A 17,922-nucleotide genomic window follows, 5' to 3' on the forward strand; every position below is an offset into this window, starting at 1 on the left:
GGCAAATGACATGACCTGTCACTAGAATGGCAGGGGGGTTATATTGACAGTGGTATATATATATATATATATATATATATATATATATATATATATATATAATATATTATATATATATATATATATATATCACAATCTTATTATTGTCCTAACAGGATATGTAATCATTAGCAGTAATCCATGCAGTAAAGGGATACCTAAAGGCTAAAATCTGCAACAAAACTATCTAATGATTAAAAACGTTGTGATAGTTTCTTAATATTTTTTAAACTATTTTGTGTTTTGCTTTATTAGGTTAACCACCATAAGAAAATATAAATGAATATATTAGTAGCCGCTGCAGTATTTTTTTTTTAAACACAAAACAAAAAGACAGACAACCCACCAGTGCAGTGGTACACAGTGCAGGCTTATTTTTTGGTCATATTTATGGATATATTTATTTATTTTGTGTCTCTCTCCAAATTAAACGGCAAGACAAAAAAGAAAAAAATCAAAAGTTAAAGGACAACTTTTTATGAAGGTTTTCAACTAGCACTATAAGAGCAGAGCAGCAAAACGATTGCATGCTCTAACTCCCCAAACTAGCCCAGAGCACACAGCCCGCCCCTCCCCCACTCTGCACAGAGGATAAGTGAAGGCTTTAAAATAATGTGCTTTTTCAATCTGCCAAGATTATTATGATTATTATAATTATTATTATTACTGTTTAAAATCAATATGTAACATTCATGCTCCCTCAGCTCAGGAATAAATGAAAAGAATGATCCTTTACAAGACTCTGTTATCTACAGCACAGTCGCCAAGCCGGTCAGCTGAACGGTATGAAATATCAATCTCCTCTTTCTTTTTGTATCTTTAGCTGTTAGGAAATGCACCACATTGACAACACTTGACACTGGCCGTGTCACAGCTACCTGTCGCTCCTTTCTGTGCACTTCTCATTTCAGGGTACATTTCTTTTTTTAACTGAATCCTAAGCAACATACATGGAAATGATTTGGATAGCTATGTAAATATGTTATTATTATTATTATTATTATTATTATTATTATTATTATTATTATTATTATTATTATAATCCAGGGCAACTTACAATTGTAAAAAAATATCACAGTACAAAGTATCACATTACAAAATATCTCATTACAGAATATCGCAATACAGAATATCACTTTACAGATAGGAACAGTTATGAAGTACAGTAAAGTCAGTAGCAGATAAATCAAATAATAGCAGAAATAAAGAATACAGTGAATTACATTTAGGAGCGAATAAGACTCGGAGCAGTTAGCTTATAGTAAAAATATTTGCTTCAAGTCAGAGCAATTACAAAAACATGAAAATGGATCCCTATAAGAGTAAAATCAAGTATAAGATCCAGGAAGTAGTTATAATTAAGAGCAGTAGTAGAATACCGTGAGGTATGGAGCAGTTCAGTACAAGTACAAGCTGATGCAAGTACTGGTACAATTGGGTGCCATAAGCTTATGGTTGTGCTATACTGTGTGTTACAGGGTCAGTGTGTGGTACATTAGGAGCTCATGGTTGTGTTATACTGTGTGTTACAGGGTCAGTGTGTGGTACATTAGGAGCTCATGGTTGTGCTATACTGTGTGTTACAGGGTCAGTGTGTGCTACATTAGGAGCTCATGGTTGTGCTATACTGTGTGTTACAGGGTCAGTGTGTGCTACATTAGGAGCTCATGGTTGTGTTATTCTGTGTGTTACAGGGTCAGTGTGTGCTACATTAGGAGCTCATGGTTGTTTTATGCTGTGTGTTACAGGGTCAGTGTGTGCTACATTAAGAGCTCATGGTTGTGTTATGCTGGTGTTACAGGGTCAGTGTGTGCTACATTAGGAGCTCATGGTTGTGCTATACTGTGTGTTACAGGGTCAGTGTGTGCTACATTAGGAGCTCATGGTTGTGCTATACTGTGTGTTACAGGGTCAGTGTGTGCTACATTAGGAGCTCATGGTTGTGCTATGCTGTGTGTTACAGGGTCAGTGTGTGCTACATTAGGAGCTCATGGTTGTGTTATGCTGTGTGTTACAGGGTCAGTGTGTGCTACATTAGGAGCTCATGGTTGTGTTATGCTGTGTGTTACAGGGTCAGTGTGTGCTACATTAGGAGCTCATGGTTGTGTTATGCTGTGTGTTACAGGGTCAGTGTGTGGTACATTAGGAGATCATGGTTGTGTTATGCTGTGTGTTACAGGGTCAGTGTGTACTACATTAGGAGCTCATGGTTATGGGGTTATCACTGTTAGTAAATAGGAAAGAGAACTTGGAGTTTCAAAGTGTGCAATTCACTTTAGTTTCTTGCTTTTCTTATGAATGCTCTTCATGCAGTTCCTTATATTGTTATCTTTTATTGTGTGTTTCTTCTGAGCTAATTTTCCTCTTCGTCGCTGTTATCTTCATTTTCTACTTGCTTCATTACTTCTCCTTTTCTCTTCAGAAACACAAGTTCACAATTCTGCTACAATGCAGAGGAACATGTTGCAGTCATTCAAGATCTTTTGCCATGTACTCTCCATCAAGTATTGGGACAGGTGAAGAAATGTAGAACAATGGACAGAGGGGCATTATTTTTTTTTTGCTTTACAAGAGTGTGACCAGCCCCAATCTAAGTCTTTATGAGCAATATGTGTACATGCTTTTAAAATGTCATGACCCTCTGTAATATATCCATTGACAAAACATACAATGTCAGATACTTGTGTAAAAGCAAAGCCTAAATATTTGTTTCTTAAATCCATGAATCAATGTGGCAGTCAATTAATTAGAAAAATATAATACTGAAAAATGCAGGAACAGTTTTTTATCAGAGAGAGAGAAAGTAACAATTGCCACTGTCTTCGGTTTTTTTTTTTTTTGGCTGTTTTTGGCTCTGTGCCATTTTTTTTTGTTTGTTTTTTTATAGTGTTTTTGTCTTGTTAAACCTTTTTATTTTGCAATAAACCGGCGCAATTCACTCACCACTTTGTGTCCTTGTATTTCCTGGTCTGACGTCACCACTACAGCCAGCCTGTTCACAGTGGCACATCATCTTAATCATGCCTTTCAACCCTAGTGACCTGCTAAAAATCATTTCATTTCAAAATACTACTATGATTACTACTACTACTAATAATAATAATAATAATAATAATAATAATACATTCTCAGTATGGGGTTGGGCAAAGTTTCTTAAAACATGTTAATAACTCACCAGTTATTGAAAGGGATGATCCAGTGGTACCAGTATATTTACCAGTAGTGTGAGTTGTTGTAAATAATATCTGTCCCTGTCATTGCTTTGCAGAGCACTTATCTTTAGCGTTAGGTTCTTGACTTTGTTCCCTAGATACTCTGTCTGGTGTTCATATTCAGGACTCACATTGATTCCAGTGCTGTGATACACATATGTGCCTGGATCACCAGCATCAGGAATAGAAGTCCTGAACCACTTCACAGTTACTCCAGTTAAAACTGTGCCCTGAAACAGTTCAGGATAATCATATGTACAGGGTATGACCACAGAGGATCCTCTCCAAGCACACATCACTAACGGAGGATAATTCACTCCAAAGGTACCACCCGGAACAGCTAAAAAATATTATATTGTTAATAATAAAATGGAATAACATAACATTTAACATGCTTACTTTAAAATACATATACACACGCACACACACACGCTATTTGAAATATCTGGTTACAGTGCAGAACAAAACCCGTGGCAGGAGCAAAGCTGTGTCCTGCATCAAAGTGGTTACCATCGCTGTGTATGACAATCACGTCATGAGCAAGGAAGACCAAGGTCAAGTCATGGCATGGTTTCATCGTGAGATTTAGCCTCCTTTAAATGGCTTTACATGTATCTCAAATACGTTTGGGTAGGCTGTATTAATACATTAATGTAGACATATATGTAGATTTATAAATGCATTCCTCAGGAAAGCACAGTTGCAAAGGGTACCTATTCTGGATTACAATATCCAATTATATTAGTATTGTGTAGCTTTCAGAAATAATTCGTCCAAACCAAGCTTTCACTGCGTCACCGATATCTTTACTTTGACCAACCTTAATCTGCACCGACTGACGGGGCGCTCATCCAATCAGGCTTTGAGGATAAAACTTTCAGCCAATAAAGAACCCCGCCTTTCCAGCTGTGGCTCAGAGGACAAACCCACGTTCACCAATCAAAGCCTTCAAAAACCAAGATGTTTTGTATCTGGAAATCTCGATTGGCTGTTAGCCTTGTCGCTCTAGCGAGTATTCAGGCAGGTCCTGTGTTTATGTTGCGAGACAATGAGGAAGGAAACATTGCATCTGGGTTTATAAATATATTTGTTTTAACGGCGTTTTGGTGATTTCTACGTTTTATAATACAGAAATGAGACTCAAATTGTAAAACCAGAGAGGTAAAGTAAACCATACTTCCAAGATAAGAAAAAGATTGCAAATGCATAGTATGACCATGGGGAAATTAACTTGCAAATTTACAGTGGTAAACTTGTTTAAGAGGCCGTTAAATGTATACCCACACAGTAATTTTGCAATGCCTGATGCTTTTCCGTGTATTATCATGCATTCTCCTTGCTTTGCTGCACTTTGCTATGCTTTTACCATGATACACTGCATCAAACTTTTTGATTCCAGACAGACGACGCTGTCCATAACTGCTGTTAAATGTTCCCAGTGTTAGTGAACAGCAGTGTATTTGCCTAATGGGCTCCATAAACAATGATTCCTCACACTGTTTGTAATGAAAGTCTTCTGTTTAATGGATTCATTTGAATGAATTTGAATAGACCCTGCCACAAACAAGAGAGTGTTTTTGTCTTGGTTTTTTGGTGTATTGAAAAGCAATGCCTTTTACTGGGGGTTGACAAAGAATTTGAAAGTGCACGTCATAAAGCTGTGACACAGCTGTGAGGTCACCAGTATGGTAAAGCAGCTCAGACGCTGTTTAGAGCTGAACTTTACTTTACGGCTGCTTTAAAAATGTTCCTTTGCTCTGCATGCATTCAGAATAGTTGCAAAGCTTTTGTTTAAATGTGTTGTAGCAGAAACAATAAAAGATGTTACTTTTCTTTTTGTAATTTATATACTGTAAATAAAGTGCATGGGGGGGGGGGGGGGGGGGGGGGCTAAAAAGAATCTATAGCGCAATCTGGGCCTAATAGCAGAGTATTTCTCAACTTGTCTTCACAGTATAGACAGAAACAGTGTCTGTTGTTACAACGAAGGTTCCACTACCATTTTATTTTACCCAAAACACATTTAAACCAAATCTTTGAGCACAGTGATCAATGTTCAGAGGTATAAAAGCCTTCTTATCTGTGTGAAGGAATCTGACAAGGTTTGACCCCAACGAACTGGAAAGGTTGCACTGATATGGCTACAAAAAAAGGAAGTAATTTAACAACTGAGCAAAGACCAAAAAAAAAAAAGCTGCATTCAAATAAGACATGATCCTTCCCCTTTATTCAATTACCATGCATTTAATTCTCTGCCTGTTGGAAACTACCAGTGAAGATCAACATGCGTCTTTCTCTTGTCCTCTCTTCACAAGACGCAGGGTTAAGAGAACAGGTAGGTGTCTTTTCTTTTTGCTCTTTTGAGCAATCCTTTATTTACGATACGATTGTAACAGTACGTAGTTCTGCTGTCAGTTGGGACAACACCTTCCCTGACAGATATAGAGACTCATTACCCAGGGGGTGGATTGTGAATTGATCTGAACAGTGGCAGCTTGTTCAAGCATCATTTCAACATATTTTATTGTATGTAGTCATGTTACAAGTAGAAAACCTCAGCTGTATTAAAGCAGAGTTAAGAGCGTCCTTATTTAGATCATTAAAATACTATAAACCTCAATAAGAAATCATTTGTGTATCACAGGATGTATATTACAGTTTCTGGCACTTTTGTGAAAGAGATAACTGCTGCTTTTTATATATGGGACAATGCATTTAGCATAAAATTAACATCATGCGCTAGATTGTCAAAACCATTTATTCCAAAATTGTCATTAGTGCGATTTCTTCATACAGTAGAAACACACCCAATAAAGTTACCAACCCAGAAATAAAACAAAGGAGACATTTCATTCAGGGGCTTGTGACCAGTCTAAACTGTTTGCCAAAAGCTTTGAGAATTTAGCCCGGTATGTACATTATATCTGATCCCAGGGCAACGATGCAATATATATATTATATATAATATATATATATATATATATATATATATATATATATATATATATATATATATAGAGAGAGAGAGAGAACTTATTGAAACGATGGGCAGTTGTCTCTGAGCTAAAATATATTCTTCTATTCAGTCATGCCACTCTGAACAGGTCCAAAGTGTTTTTATATATATATATATATATATATATATATATATATATATATATATATATATATATATATATAATATATTGGACCTGTTCAGAGTGGTGTGACTGAATTGAAGAATGGATGAGGCAATTATTCACGTTCTCCTGTAGTCTTATTTACAAACAAACACAAGGAGAACTACTTTAAACTAAACTTATTTGTATAATTCTGTATCTGTATCAGGACAGCTAAGCTGTACAGTTTTAATTCATTCACCAAACACTTTTTTTCTCTCCATACCAACTCCATGCCTTTCCTCCACAACACAGAGTCTCTGCAAAATTTAGTTTTTATCTTCCCACCTTTTAATCAAATCAATTTTTAATCGCTTCTATTCACCACTAATAACACCGTGTAACAATTTTTTATTTTTTTTTGTTCCTGGGTAGTAAGTGTTATTTCCTAATTGCTTATGCCTCAAAAGTATAGAAAATGGCTATTATTCCCCACAAACTTTGCTTTTGTGACCAGGACAGTGATATTTTGAAATTTACCTATTTCCAATGAGAAAACGGGCAAATTTGTGTCTTTTTGTTTACATAAAGTCAGAAAAAAACAACATATGAATCCAAATTAACATGTATTTATACTAAAGTAATACAAAAATGACTACAAAAGATTTAGAAGTGAGTAGTTTTTCGATATTTACGATTATACTGTAAATTTACAGAGATTATACAGTATTTTAGCCGACCAGTGACCTCTAGTGGCCTTTTCGCTGGTATTGCAGGCTGCCCTATTTTACTGTCTGGGGAATAATGCTTCTCAACCTGAGACTAATATATATTCACTCTCTTACCTGCAATGATATATATATATATATATAGATATATATATATATATATATATATATATATATAGATAGATTGTTTAGACAGATTGTTTTGTACAGTAGAAGGGAAAGACATACAAGCTAATATTGTTTTCGACTGTCAGGTTTTAGGAGTGAAGATGTTTACAATGCAAACAAACTGCATGCTAGTGGTGTCCCTTCTCTTTGTGCCAGGTAAGATGTGCAGCTCTCCTGATATTACCTGTGGCAGTTGTAGAAGCAGCAGTATACATGTATAACCACCCCTATTAAACCCAGAGGGATCTGTAGCTTGAGATCCTCTATTGCAGCCAATCAATTACTTTTTTTTTTTTAAAGTAAGTACAATCACAGGGTTGATTAATACAGACATTAATATTATATAAACCACCCATCTCATATTAATCATATGGTTATTGTTTCATTGCCTATTATTATTATTATTATTATTATTATTATTATTATTGGTAGTAGTAGTGCAAGCACAGTATTGTGTGTGAATATTTAAAACAAGTGATATAATGGAACATTCTCAATGTGCGAGTGTTTTAAACTGTGGTGTGCCACAGTGTTTTTAAATATACTGCATGTAACTGGTGTCGGTTTAGCACACCCACCGCAGATCAGCCTCCACAGTTCAGACCCGATCACACTGGCACTCTGTAACCCTGTTGAGCAGCAGGCAGCTCCTGCTAGTGCTATAGCTGTTAAACATGCCATTTTCAAGCTCTGTTTAAACTCAGTAAGAAAAGCCCTCATTATCATGGATTTTGGTTCATTGACAATATGTTACCCTGGCATTGTACTTCTCATCTTCAGTTAAAAAAAGAAACCCATTCAAAAGCAGGATGTGAGTCCTGCATTCAAACAGGACAGAGTGTCTGTGGAATACACACAAGAGCAGCACCCATTCAACACACGCAGTATTGTCCTGTTCTGTGGTGCTTTACAGTCAAACCCAGACATTGTATTAGATTCCTAGAAAACACTACTGCATTAACAAAAATGCTGAAAACTTGCATTACCATTCAGAGATCCCCTAATCTGAAACACACACACATAAACAGTGTGAGTGAATATCAGCATGAAACAGGTTCTCAAGCAGCCGCTGTATATCCTTACACGGTTTGATGTTAATTCCCTGGTTTCAGATTCTATAATGTATTTATGAATAGTAATTTGTATGCAGTAGTTCTCAGCAATGAAAGGTAATACAGTCTGGGAATGTTTCCTTTGTCCAATTGATCTGAATTATTCTACTGTACTAAACACATACACAACAGGTTTTTTTTAAGCAAGCACGTTGAATGTTTTGTTCTTCCATGTTGATGTTCACAATGTAATCTTTTTCAGCTGTTCAGGGTGGTGACTGGGGAGTGAATTATCCTCCACAAGAGATGTGTGCTTTGAGAGGATCCTCTGTGGTCATACCTTGTACATATGATTATCCTGAACTGTTTCATGGCACAGTTTTAACTGTAGTAACTGTGAAGTGGTTCAGGACTTCTATTCGTGATGTTGCTGATCCAGGCACATATGTGTATCACAGCAGTGGAATCAATGTGAGTCCTGAATATGAACACCAGACAGAGTATCTAGGGAACAAAGTCAAGAACTGCACGCTAAAGATAAGTGCTCTGCAAAGCAGTGACAGTGACAGATATTATTTTAGATTTGAAACAAATAACCCTTCTGGTAAACTGACTGGTAGAACTGGTGTGTCGCTTTCAATAACCGGTGAGTGTTTTTAGACATATTTTTAGTCAAGTATTTCCAATAACATGTTTTAATAAACTTTGCCCAAAACCATACTGAGCACATTTATTATTATTATTATTATTATTATTATTATTAGTAGTAGTAGTAGTAGTAGTAGTAGTAGTAGTAGTAGTAGTATTCAGCTTCCAAGCTGGCTTTGGGAAGTATTGCTACTGTTACTGTAAAGATTTTTTTATTATTATTTATTTATTTATTATTTATTTATTTATTATTGTTTATTATTGTCTTTGTTTTTCCTCCCAAAATTCTAAACTGCCCCTGTTCGCACATGGTGTAGTCAATCAACATGAAACTTGGCAGGTATCATCCAGTCTAAAATTTCCAAAAACTTCTTCTTGGAAAGCAGTGAACCAAGTGATCTGAAACTTTGCATACGTCAACCAAACCTGCTCAAGTTTGCAAAGCAGAAGTTGCTGTGATAAATTTCACTATCAAAATGGCTGCCACCAAATTTGCCAAAACACACCCCAAACATTAAGCTGCTTCTATTTGCAAACCGTTTAACCATCTAACTCTGAACTTGGTAGGCATCATCCTGGGGACAATGGCATTCAAATAGGATCAAACAAGATGGCCACCAGACATATATTTTCTTCTTAAATTTAAAACAGCTTCAGTTGAAAAATTGTTTATTTGATTAACTCCACAGTTGACAAGCATCATTCCTGTGTCAATACAATTGACTTTTTCAAAAATAATGTTTGTGTGTAAACCAATATGGCCACCTGACACATTTCTTTAAAAACCTTTCAAAATATTTAGTCAAATGTAAAACTAGCTTATAGGTTGCAGCTAGGTTAATGGTTACTATGGAACACATATAAGAACCCATATGTGCTCTATCCAAAAATTACCTTGCATGTGACCTTTTGACCTCTTAAAATGTAAAACTAGCTTATAACACCATACAGAGTGTATATAGGTTAATGATTACTATAGAACACAGATAGAAGCCTATATATGCTCTATTCAAAAATACCTTGATCGTGACATTTGACCTTTCCTTAAGGTTAAATGTAAAATGAGCTTATAACTCATTACTATGTGTAGATTGGGTCATAGTTACTATGGTGTTTAAAGCATTGTGAGATAATGAACTAATGCAATATTTTGAATTGAAACAGTTCCATAAATCTGATCTGTTGCTGACACTTGTGCTGCAATGCTACAGCTTGCCACAATTTCCAACTGGTGCTGACCTTGTAAACCATAAAACTGCCTGACAGTTATTATTATTATTATTATTATTATTATTTATTTATTATTATTGTTATTATTATTTTAGCAGGTCTCTATGGGTGAAAGGCATGATTAAGATGATTTGTCACCCAGCTCCCCTGTAACTCAATGGATTTACAGTGATTTGAATAAAACTGAATAAACTAATGTTTCAAAACAAGAACAAAAGATGTTCTTGTCTGAATGTGTGCTTACCGGGCTGAGATGTTTCTTGATCAGTTTTTTTTTTTTCTCATATTTTAGATTTGAGTGTTTGTTAATTAACTAACATGCCTTTTTATTCCATGAAGAGCTAAAGGTTACCCTGGACCCTCCTGTTCTATGTAATAATGTGAGAGAAGGATCTTTTGTTTCCCTGTCCTGTGGCTTTGACCGCTGCAACCTGAGAGAGAGCAGCTTTATCTGGTACAGGGAGGGGCAGCCAATCAAGAATGAGAAATCAAACAAACTTCAGTTTATTGTTTCTTATGAGCGTTCTGGGAAGTACTGCTGTGCTGCTGCTGAGAACAGCAGCATTAAATCTGAAGAATTCGACTTGATTGTGAAATGTGAGTATAGTGAACAAAGGCTCTGAGGCATTTCAATGAACACTATTATATACTGTATTGAATACTTTCAATAGATAAGTCATAATCACACACAATACACCCCAACAGCACTGTCATTAATCCATATATCCAGCAATAAAAGTGGTAACAAGACTAGAAAATGAAGTTTAAAAAATGGATGTCTGGGTGGGAAGACTGTCCCCTGCACACATCACTTACGCAATTGTGTCCTATCAGAGCACTAGAAATCCTGGGAACACTGTCCCCTACACACATCACTTATGCAATTGTGTCCTATCAGAGCACTAGAAATCCTGGGGAACACTGTCCCCTACACACATCACTCATGCAATTGTGAACCTACTCCTGAAACACATTTAGGAAGTATTTAATCATAAAGATCTGATCATTCTGTGCTGACTTTCAGACTCCCCAAAGAACACCTCGATCTCAGTCAGGGCTCCTGGTGGAATAGTGGAGGGGAGCACAGTGACGCTGATCTGCAGCAGCACAGCAAACCCACCAGCCAGCAGCTACACCTGGTTCAAGGGGAATCAAATCAATGTCGTGAACTCAGGCAGTGAACAGAATCTCATCTTTGCAAACATCAGCCTTGCTGACAGTGGAGAGTATTACTGTGAATCAAGCAATGAGATTGGAAGACAAATATCTCCGCCAATGCAAATACATGTAAAATGTAAGTGCTGTCTGTTTGCCTGAACAAAGACTATGTTGCACTTTGTATACACTATGTGCTCTTTTAAGAATAGCCAAGGTCAGTTTCACCATTCGTAAAAAGTGTTATCAGCTTTGTGATGATGCTCTGTCTAATTTTACACATAGCTATTCAGAGGAATAAGTGTTTAATAAGTTATTATACTGTGCTGACATTCAGACTCCCAAAAAATTAATAAATTATACATCAGTCTCAATCAGTCCTCCTTTCTATCGGCTAAATGGGAGGTACCACAGTTATATACACGGTACCAGTATTGGTACATTGAACGTGAATTTTCATAAGCAAGTCAAATGAAGTTATATGTTCATTATCAATCTCTTTTGCTACAGATGGTGCAAGGGACACATCAGATTGCAACCCTGGTAATCTGTTCCATGTATTTATAACTCTTTGTAAAAAAAGTGCTTTATTTCTCTTTCCGTTCAGAGATACAGAATCTTTCAATGAGTGTTGTGAACCCCACAGAGCAGCTGGACAGGACATGTGCTCTTTGTTATGTAACGGTGACTACAGGACAGCAAACACACTTAGGGCTTAGTGTTTAGTGTGTAGCAAACCAGCATTAACAGATCATTTGTTTTCCTATTTTCTTTTCTTTCAGACAAAACGAATATTATATTAGTCACAATAGTGGCAATACAAGCAGCCATCATCTTTGCCCTCCTGGTAGTAATTTGTGTCAAATGGTAAGAATTAAATAAATATAATCTGCAGACTTACAATTGAAACAATGACTGGAGATGATTCCCTAAAACGCCTGTGAGCCCCTCATCCATTATACATGAGACAGATCTAATCTACATTCAACATTAACATCTACAGGTTGATCTTTATTGCAACTTGTACTTATACATATTTTTATAAACAATCATTGTTTAGTTAAAGGTCTAATATATTATATCACTCTATATATTATAACTCATGTACACGTGTTGACATGGGTTTAAGACTGTCTGCCAATCAAAATCGTCTGACGTTTCTTTTCTCTGAAAGGTTTAAATCAAAATCACAAGAAGATAGCCAGGTACAGTAAAATCTTACATTTACAAAACTTTTATGCAGAAATATAATTCTGTTAGCTTGGGTTTTATAGGGGGAAAATAAAAAATGCCCCTAACCCTATCCCTAACCTTAACCCTAACCAATAGGGTCTGATTTAACATCTGAACAGTGACTCCTAAAGCAATGGGATCATATTTTTTCTTGGGATCCTAAAACCTGCAGCCAATTTACAAACATAAATAACTGTGTCAAACAAACCAAACTAAACTAAAATCAAATCGAATCATAAAACCTGCATTTGAAAATCTCACATGCCTCTTGTTTTTAACCCTTACATGTAGAAATTGGACTTGGCTATGGAGTTAAAGGGGTATTCTGTTAGCATTGCAAATTAACTTTCAATACACTGTACAGTACGTGTGCTGTTTTACAGAACATCCAGCCCAGCAGTGGAGGTGACACCTACGCTACTATTGATCTGAAAACCCTCAGCTCAGATTACGACACATTACAGGTGAGCCCAATAACAAACAAGACAAGACCTAATGCCTTGCTTCTTTCAACTCAACTAGAAATCAGTCCGGTCTGAACTTTCTACCCCATGTAGGGTTGTGACTGGCTCAATTAAAGATAATGCTTAACAGTTTTCAGTGCAGTTCAGAGCACTACAAGCACTTTTCATGAATGAGCTGGGGGAGCAGACAAAAAAAGTGCTTGATGTCAGTTTCACAACTCGCCCATAGGGAACTTCTCTGTTCATCACTCAACTCTACTGCCCCATATTTTGACGTCCTTAGTTCTTTTGTCTCAATGTGTATTTCCTCCAAATGCAAGGCCTGTACAGTGTGTGACAGCATCACAGAGAGCTCTGTACAGTGTGTGACAGCATCACAGAGAGCTCTGTACAGTGTGTGACAGCATCACAGAGTTCTGTACAGTGTGTGACAGCATCACAGAGAGCTCTGTACAGTGTGTGACAGAGTCACAGAGAGCTCTGTACAGTGTGTGACAGCATCACAGAGAGCTCTGTACAGTGTGTGACAGCATCACAGAGTTCTGTACAGTGTGTGACAGCATCACAGAGAGCTCTGTACAGTGTGTGACAGCGTCACAGAGTTCTGTACAGTGTGTGACAGCATCACAGAGTTCTGTTCAGTGTGTGACAGCATCACAGAGAGCGCTGTACAGTGTGTGACAGCGTCACAGAGTTCTGTACAGTGTGTGACAGCATCACAGAGTTCTGTACAGTGTGTGACAGCATCACAGAGAGCTCTGTACAGTGTGTGACAGCATCACAGAGAGCTCTGTATAGTGTGTGACAGCATCACAGAGAGCGCTGTACAGTGTGTGACAGCATCACAAAGAGTTCTCAGTGCAGCTCCTGGATTGCACTTAGATAATAGATGACGCGTTAACAATCGGTATGAGCCTGTACCATTCCAGTCTGGGGTCTGAGGGATCATTTTTGCAACTTTTTTCCTCTTCAGTTTATATTTTTTCCCCAAATGTGTCCCCATTCCCACCAGCATAGCATATAAATATATATTCAATGTATCACCAGCATAGCATATAAATATCTATTCAATGCATCACCAGCATAGTATATAAATATATATTCAATGCATCATCAGCACAGCATATAAATATATATTCAATGCATCATCAGCACAGCATATAAATATATATTCAATGCATCATCAGCACAGCATATAAATATATATTCAATGCATCACCAGCATAGCATATAAATATATATTCAATGCATCACCAGCATAGCATATAAATATATATTCAATGTATCACCAGCATAGCATATAAATATATATTCAATGCATCATCAGCACAGCATATAAATATATATTCAATGTATCACGCTTTATTTTTCAGGTGAAACATCAAGCTGATTACAAGTGACATGGAATTGTGAATGAACTGTACTCTAGCTGTTTAGTGGCAGATGGAAATTAACTTTGCAGTGTATGAAAGGACATTATTTACAAAATGATATATCATAATCGTTATAATTTTTTTTTTTTTCAAAGTTTGTTTTTAGGAATAAAATACCAGTAACAAAACATCACAGTATGTATTATTGTGCTGAAAGTTTAAAGTGTGATGCTCTATTCGATGTTCTGTTCTATTCAATGACTGTTTTTACTTGTGTTGTATATCACAGAGTGTGTATCAATGCCTGTTTTTACTTGTATACCACAGAGGTATCAATGCCTGTTTTTACTAGTATATTACAGTGTGTATCAATGCCTGTTTTTACTTGTATATCACAGAGTGTGTATCAATGCCTGTTTTTACTTGTGTTGTATATCACAGAGTGTGTATCAATGCCTGTTTTTACTTATATACCACAGAGGTATCAATGCCTGTTTTTACTTGTATATTACAGTGTGTATCAATGCCTGTTTTTACTTGTATATCACAGAGTGTGTATCAATGCTTGTTTTTACTTTTATATTACAGAGTGTGTATCAATGCCTGTTTTTACTTGTGTTGTATATCACAGAGTGTGTATCAATGCCTGTTTTTACTTATATACCACAGAGGTATCAATGCCTGTTTTTACTTGTATATCACAGAGTGTGTATCAATGCTTGTTTTTACTTTTATATTACAGAGTGTGTGCTGCTCCCCTCTATCTCTGCTCTTTTATTAATTTATATTAATAACATGTTTAACAGTAAAGTGTGTGTCGGTTTAGTGGAAATGCAATATTTACAAAATAAGTTGTGTTGTTTAGGCCCAGCAGTATGAAGTGGTACGAATATTAACACAGAATAATTGAATAAAATGAGTGACTGTAGCGACAACAGTTATAGAAAAGAAGAACGACAGATATAGTGTTATAAAGAGGAAGTCTCAGCAGTGCATATCTGCTTACAATCACTGATAAGGAAATGAACAGAAGCTCCCTCCCAAACCACACAGAGTAAACTGGCAAGACACAAGTTCCCCTTGAACATCCCACAGAGAAACACGAGGGTCACAGAAAAGCACAAGAATAATACTATGCATTTCTCTCTCAGCTTGCAAGAAGAGCCTGCCTGAGATCTCCTTACCAGGCATACAACCACAACAGGCAGATTGAAGATCTGCTCCAGCGCAACAAAATACAACCTAAAGCGAATCAAAAATCGAAAAGAAAAAGAAGAAAAAGTGGAAATTACGTTCTCAAGTTTTCAAAAGGGAACTGAAACTTGACTCGTGGTTTTAAACTACTCTATTTGGAGAAGAAGGTAACGTGTCTAAATATCACCTCAAAACGTACAGACTTTGGAAATGATGAAATGCAGCGAACAGTGATGCAATATCTTTATCCACTGGAGACTGACCAATGTCTTTGGAAACTGATGCCTCCTTTCCGTCATGTTCTGTCATTTCAACAATCACTGTATCATCAGACTGATATCGATACAACTGTATTTATAATTCAGGGGGTACGTGGTATTAATCGCATGGAAACACAATCACCAAACCCATCGACGTCTGTTTAAAGTTTTCTTGCTTTTGCAGCCTGTTTCATATTAAAACTGTGAGAATTCCGCAACTGGAGTTTAGTAAAAGATGACGGCACAATTGGCTTGTTAACAGTTCAAAAGCGATTCCTGGGTAGTAAAAGAGGTAGTTGCTGTACCAAGCTTTACAGTTTCTAACGATTTAGCGCCCTTTAACGTGCAAAACACGTAATGGCTGTTTAGCTAGCGGCTTTCGAACCAAACTATTGCGCTGCTAATTGTGACGACTGATTTTGCGTCACTGCGATCGGAACATGCGGTTCCGCACTGTAGACCCAGTTATTGCTCCACTGCTTTGAAACAGTTTGATTAGCCTTTCTGCAGAGTTCTGTCAGTAATGAATGGTATTGTATCCTGAAATTGAGGATTTTAATTAAGATTGAAGTAACAGGTGAGTTATAGCCCCCTATATGATTTGAACAACAACATGACTGCTGAAGAGCAAACCAAATGTGTCGTTACTGCTTAATTATAAAGGCCTACATTACATGTAAATTATACATTAGACACAAAAACAGTGGAATGCAGTACCAAAAAAGACTCTGCAGACGTGGTCTCTGCGCAGTCACACTGGACTGTATGTATCAACGTGTCAGTCCCGACAGAGGACAATTCCTTTAATGATCACTCGTGTTTCAAGTTACAGATGGCGTTCTTACAGATTTTCTGGTGTTTGTTAATTAACTAACATGCCTTTTTATTTCATGATGAGCCAAATGTTATCCCAGACCCTCCTGTTCTATATAATACTGTGAAAGAAGGATCTTTTGTTTCCCTGTCCTGTGGCTTTGACCGCTGCAACCTGAGTGAGAGCAGTTTTGTCTGGTACAAGCAGGAGCAACCAATCAGTAACACAACATCAAACAAACTTCAGTTCAATGTTTCTTCTAAACATTCTGGAAACAACTGCTGTGCTACAAATGAGAACAGCAATATCAAATCTAAAGCATTCAAGTTGAATGTGAAATGTGAGTATAGTGAACAAGGACTGATCCATTTTAATGAACAGTATTATATAATTTCAATACAAAGACACTTTTTCAGGAACCACAACTTGAAACTGGTTCCAAGAGACTGGGAGTCCAAGTGTGAGGCAGCTTTGCTGTATCAAACCCCTAGTCTCCCCTGGTGTGTCATGCAGTGGCATAAAACTTAATCTCCTGGAACCAAGTTCCAAGCCACAAATTGCCTCCGTGTTCCCTCAGCTTGTCATAAAGATCTGCTCATTCTCTGCTGACTTCCAGACCTTCCAAGGAACATCTCGGTCTCAGTCAGTCCTCCTGGTGAAATAGTGCCTGGGAGTCCAGTGACTCTCACCTGCAGCAGCAATGCAAACCCACCAGTCAGCAGCTACAGCTGGTTTAAGACGAGTAGAAACCATGTGGTGAAGTCAGGTCCTGAACAGAGTCTCATCTTTGAAAACATGAGCCTCCATAATAGTGGAGAGTACTACTGTGAATCCATCAATGAGATTGGAAGAAGTGTATCTCTGGTAGTGCCATTAACTGTAAACTGTAAGTACTGCCTGTCTGGCTGGAATGGGCAACCTAGTCATGTTATTGATGTTGAATCACATATCACATGGATCCTTTAGGACCGACTTGAGAAACATTTTGAAATCAATCAGCAACTGCTAGGGACCGGACAAGCAGAGATCTTGTGTTTTTATATTCTTCATTAGCACTGGTACTGATACATTGTTGTGAGTTTTTTCTAACCAAGTCACATTAAGTGATACATTCATGATCAATCCCTTTCACTGCAGATGGTCCAAGGCACTCATAAGCCTCCATCTACCCTGGTGACTTTTATGCATCAGACACTGTAATCTAATGCAGTCTAGCTAGATAGATGCTTTTTATACAGGAGTTGACTCACTCGG

The 17,922-nt window shown here is 37.0% G+C and overlaps 2 protein-coding genes across 2 annotated transcripts in view; both read left to right on the forward strand.

The window, feature by feature from the left end:
* LOC121298551 (B-cell receptor CD22-like) overlaps nucleotides 1-15,152 on the forward strand; it is a 98,808-nt gene extending 83,656 nt beyond the window's left edge. The window contains exons 6-10 of the mRNA XM_041225677.1: nucleotides 11,200-11,469; nucleotides 12,113-12,197; nucleotides 12,505-12,535; nucleotides 12,947-13,027; nucleotides 14,401-15,152. Coding sequence (XP_041081611.1) covers nucleotides 11,200-11,469; nucleotides 12,113-12,197; nucleotides 12,505-12,535; nucleotides 12,947-13,027; nucleotides 14,401-14,427 — 494 coding nt within the window. The 3' untranslated portion in view covers nucleotides 14,428-15,152. The remainder of the gene's footprint in view (nucleotides 1-11,199; nucleotides 11,470-12,112; nucleotides 12,198-12,504; nucleotides 12,536-12,946; nucleotides 13,028-14,400) is intronic.
* Nucleotides 15,153-16,377: 1,225 nt separating this feature from the next.
* The window catches only part of LOC121298552 (B-cell receptor CD22-like), a 1,779-nt gene continuing 234 nt past the window's right edge, over nucleotides 16,378-17,922 (forward strand). Inside the window, exons 1-3 of the mRNA XM_041225678.1 lie at nucleotides 16,378-16,384; nucleotides 16,799-16,888; nucleotides 17,285-17,434. Coding sequence (XP_041081612.1) covers nucleotides 16,378-16,384; nucleotides 16,799-16,888; nucleotides 17,285-17,434 — 247 coding nt within the window. The remainder of the gene's footprint in view (nucleotides 16,385-16,798; nucleotides 16,889-17,284; nucleotides 17,435-17,922) is intronic.

Source organism: Polyodon spathula, chromosome 24 (genome assembly GCF_017654505.1).
Source record: "Polyodon spathula isolate WHYD16114869_AA chromosome 24, ASM1765450v1, whole genome shotgun sequence".
NCBI lineage: Eukaryota > Metazoa > Chordata > Actinopteri > Acipenseriformes > Polyodontidae > Polyodon > Polyodon spathula.